The sequence below is a fragment of the Propithecus coquereli genome, unplaced genomic scaffold, assembly GCF_000956105.1.
Source record: "Propithecus coquereli isolate 6110/MARCELLA unplaced genomic scaffold, Pcoq_1.0 Scaffold381, whole genome shotgun sequence".
Classification (NCBI taxonomy): domain Eukaryota; kingdom Metazoa; phylum Chordata; class Mammalia; order Primates; family Indriidae; genus Propithecus; species Propithecus coquereli.
The window spans coordinates 1,162,257-1,166,791 of NW_012149519.1; the positions used below are offsets into that span (position 1 = coordinate 1,162,257).

Consider the following 4,535-nt stretch of genomic DNA (forward strand, 5'->3'; position numbering starts at 1 on the left):
TTGCTCTCTTGAAATTTTCTTAGTGTTTACTAAATGAGACTGATCACTTTGGGGAATAACACATGCTTAGCTAACTTACTAATAAAATAAATTAGTAGTGTTAAAAACTGTTTATACAACTATTATTTTTCTGATGGTTTTAAACTGAAGCCTTTAGTAATAACAGATATAAACATGTCTCTGATTAGGTAAGGTTTCTCAGATACAATATTTTGTCAGGAAAAAGATGTAAAGATAAATGTATTTGTATATGTTTGTTGATCTCCACCTAGTGGCATAGAAATAATAAGCTCTATAGTCAGACAGTCTGGTGCCTGTCACTTAATAGTGGGTGCTTTGTCAAGTTATTTAACACCTTAGATTTTTCACCTATAAAATGGAGCTAGCACTAGTACTTACCTCATAGGATTATTGTGAAGATTAAATATGTTAATGAATGCAAATCATTTAGCACAGAGTCTGATAGGAATAGTGCTAGTTATCATGACTATCTTATAAATGCAGTTAATAATTATTAAATAATTACCAATTTTATTTCTGAAAAATAAAATCTATCCAGGAGACTATCTGTAGTGTATGATAATAGATGAATTGTATCACTCAGGTTATGATCAATAAAAAATCATAATTCATAGCTTAGATTAATGATTATAGATTTTTCCTTCTTGTCCTGTATAAGCATTTAGTGATATAAATTTTCCTCTAAGCATTGCAAGCCACAAATTTTTATACATTGCATTTTCATATCATTTAGTTTCTTATTATTTCCTTTTGGGTCTTAGATTTTTAGTGTTTAATTTCATAGTAGTTGAGGATTTACCTTTATTTTTATTGATTTCTCATTTAATAATGTGTTTAGAAAATATCGTATTAGATGTGTGTTAATGTATAGTGTATCATTTACACTTCAAAAGAGTATGTATTTGTTTTATAAATTTCAAATAAGTTAGGGTGGTTGATAGTGTCCTTTGGATCTTCTGTATGTTTCCTGTTTATTTTTTTTTTGTTCTAGTGGTTTTATCTATTACTTGTTGAGAGTGATCATTTAGTCTCCAACATGATTGTGAATTTGTCTATTTCTCTAATTTTGTCAGTTTTGTTTCATATGTGTTGATGCTCTATTATATTTTTTATAATGTATCTCATCTTGATACTTTCCTGATATATAGACCCTTTCATCATTATAAAGTTTCCGTCTTTATCTGTTTTCTGATGTTAACATAGTCACAGCAGCATTTGTATGCTTACTGTTTGCATGTTACCTCTTTTTTCAGCCTTTTAGTGTCAGTCTGTGTCTTTGTATTTAAAGTGAATCTCTAGGTTAAAAAACATTATTTTTGATATCTTGCTGTATTATCCATCTGACAATCTCTACAGTTTGATAGTTTTTAGTCCATTACAGTTAATATAATTATTGATATGGTTGTGCTTAGATCTATTTTGCTATTTGATTTTTGTTTTTTCATCTGTTTTGTTGTTGTTTCTATGTGCTTTCTTTCCTTTATCTCATGTCAGTGTTTTTAAAGTATTCTATCTTAATTCCTCTGGCTTTCTACCTATATGTGTTTTCTTTTCTTTCTTTTTTTTTTTTTAGGGATTACTCTGGCAGTTTATAATAATGTATCTGTCTTAAAATTATATCAGTATACTTAGAATTAATATTGAATTATTTAGTTAAGTTATAGGAACCTTGCAGTTTTATATTTAGTTTACATTTACCCCATTAATGCTTTTGCTTTCCTTGTGTGTCACATTCTTGTTTTCATATATATTGTGGTCTTGTTTTCACGTATATTATACTCTGTATTGCTTCTCATATGTTATAAATCTATAAATACATTGTTTTCCATTGTTGAATTTTAAAACAGAATTTTAGAACAGAAAAGATATAGTCTTGAATATTAATATTTATCCTCATGTTTACCTTGTTTGGTCCTCTTCTTTCGTTCCTGTGAATCTGAATTGGTATTTCCTTCCAAACTAAAGAATTTCCTTAAGGTTTTATTACAACATAGATTTGCTAGTGATGCATTCTCTTGGTTTTTGTATATCTAAAAATGTACTTTTGTCTCTGTTGCCTTCTTTTCTCAGGGAGAGCTTCATTGGATATAGAATTTTACTTTAAAGTTTTTTTTTTTTTTTAATTAGCATTTTGAATATATTGTTCCAGTGTCTTCTTGCTCCCATAATTTCTAATCAATAGTCAACAATTTCTCTTTGGTTCTCTGTAACATGTAATTTCTCTGGTTACTTTCAAAATTTTCTTTTCATTCTTTTCATTTCAGTAGTTTGGCTCTAATGTGTATAGGAGTAAATTTTTTAGTGTTTGTCCTGCTTGGGTGAGGTTCATTGAACCTCTTGGATTTTTAAATTGATGTTTTCCACCAAATTTGGTAAGTTTTGGTTATTCTTCAAATTCAAATAATTTATCTTAGTCCTTTTTTTTTATTTTCTATCATTTAGGGCTTTGCTGAACTTTTTTATTATTGCACAAGTTTCTGGTTCTTTTCATATTTCCTTCTGTTTTTCTTTCTGTTCTATGGACTAGGAAATTCTATAGATCTAGCATCAATTTCACTGAGATTTTTCTGCTCCCTGCAATCTGCTTTTGTGCCTACCTCACTAATTTTTATCAATCATTCCTTTCAGCCCTATTCTTTCCATTTTTGTTTTTCAGTTTCTACTTCTCTTTTGAGATTTCCTGTTTGTGCATTCATTAATATTATATTTTCCTTTGATTCTTTGAACACATTTTTAATAGCTACTTTGAAGTTTTTATATGCTGAATGTAACATCTGGCTCTACTTGGAGTCATTTTCTATTGACTTATCTTTTGTCCCTAAATTGGCTTCCACTTTACTGGTCTTTGCATATTTATTTGATAATTTTTTTTTATAAATTTCAAAACTTAGAAAATTTTGAAAACTGGACCTTACAGATAATGTGTGAGTAGATTCAACTCATAGTGAGTAGATTCTTTTTACATTCTTTGAGGTTTGTTGGAGATTTTCAGTTTTGGATTTTAAAGATTTTATTGTTTGTTTATAAGTTTTCTGTGATCATTATTGTAGAAAGATTTGTAAGATTTAGAATGCATTATAATCTTGGGATTGGGCCAGGATTTTCTAAAGTCAAAGAATTATTTTCTTCAATTTCAATAAAATTTGAGTTTTGCCAATGAAAACCTTAATCATTTGGAGTTGATCTCAGTATAATGTATCAAAGTAAATTGTGATTATTACTTATTAAGCAATTATCATGTGTCATGTGTGGTATTAAGCACCTTATATACATATTTGGATTAATCCTCATAATATTCTCAATATCCACATTTTGGAAATTGGGAATAGTATCTCTTCACATAAATTCACATAGCTAATAAGTTGGAACTATAAAGATATGCTCAATCTTTCTGACTTCAGATTCCTGGCTCTTTAGGTCTATATTGTCCTTCCTTCTTTTTTCGTTGCTATTATGTGGTTTTTAAAAGTTGTTTTTTTAATCCTAATATTTCTAATGATTTTACACAATGGGTTGACTTTGGTCAAATTGGATGTCCAGTAAATAGCATATCATACCATAACTATTAATATTTTTATCATTCCATTTCATACCATACTATTTTTTAGGGGAAAAAAAGACTTAGATTCTTTTATTCTAATTCTGGCTTTAAATATTGCCTTTGGTGTTTTGGTGGATTAATATTGATAATTCAGAGTGGGATTGATCAACATTTTAAATGTCAGAAAATGAATAATATTTGTGTTTAATCACTCATCACTTAAAGCATCTAATTGCTTTAATATCTCTATGCCATGTACAGCTTAATTTTTTTTAAAAAAACTTCTAGAATTTCCTTTGAAAATTGTATTTCATGTGGCAGATGTTTAACTCCTGGGTATCCTGGGGTGTTTATCTGATAAAACTCTGTTTCTTCAGGTAAAGCCATTTAGGTGTCCAGATTGAAATAAGCTACTCATTATTCTCATTTCACTTTACTATTACTGTATTTTTTTATTATGTGTAATATATGCCAGAGGTTCCTTTGCAAAATTCAGAAGTTTTGTTTTTCAGAGTGGAAAACCTGCCGGCAGTGATTCAGGTGGTGTCATTGATCTCACAATGGATGATGAAGAGAGTGCAGCTTCTCAAGGTACTTAAATAGTAATCATACTAAGGAATGCTTTGATACCTGTTTTTTTACTCTTAATACAGTATAACATTCTATGAAGACACATCTTTATAGCAATATGCATGGCATATTTGTATCCCTTTTAGAATGAAAGTTTTTAGGTTAGAATTTAAAAATAGAAATCAAATTTTGAATGACTATGAACAAGCTGTAGAGGAAAACAGTAATTAGAAGAATATTTAATTTGTGGAGCACCTCTGTTTTTGTATCTGTTATCATAGTTAAGGGAACTTAATATTAGCCTTAGAGAGGACAAGTCAGAGTCAGTAAGGAGCCTGGGAATCCAATCCAGGTTCTCGGACTCTACATTAAATATGTGTGTGTGTGTGTGTGTGTGTGTGTG

The 4,535-nt window shown here is 29.2% G+C and overlaps 1 protein-coding gene across 2 annotated transcripts in view; it reads left to right on the forward strand.

Annotated features, from left to right (window-relative positions):
* ATF7IP (activating transcription factor 7 interacting protein) overlaps nucleotides 1-4,535 on the forward strand; it is a 66,263-nt gene that overhangs the window by 49,232 nt on the left and 12,496 nt on the right. For both annotated transcript variants that reach the window (XM_012652174.1, XM_012652175.1), the window contains exon 10: nucleotides 4,075-4,153. In XM_012652174.1, the coding sequence (XP_012507628.1) occupies nucleotides 4,075-4,153 (79 nt within the window). The remainder of the gene's footprint in view (nucleotides 1-4,074; nucleotides 4,154-4,535) is intronic.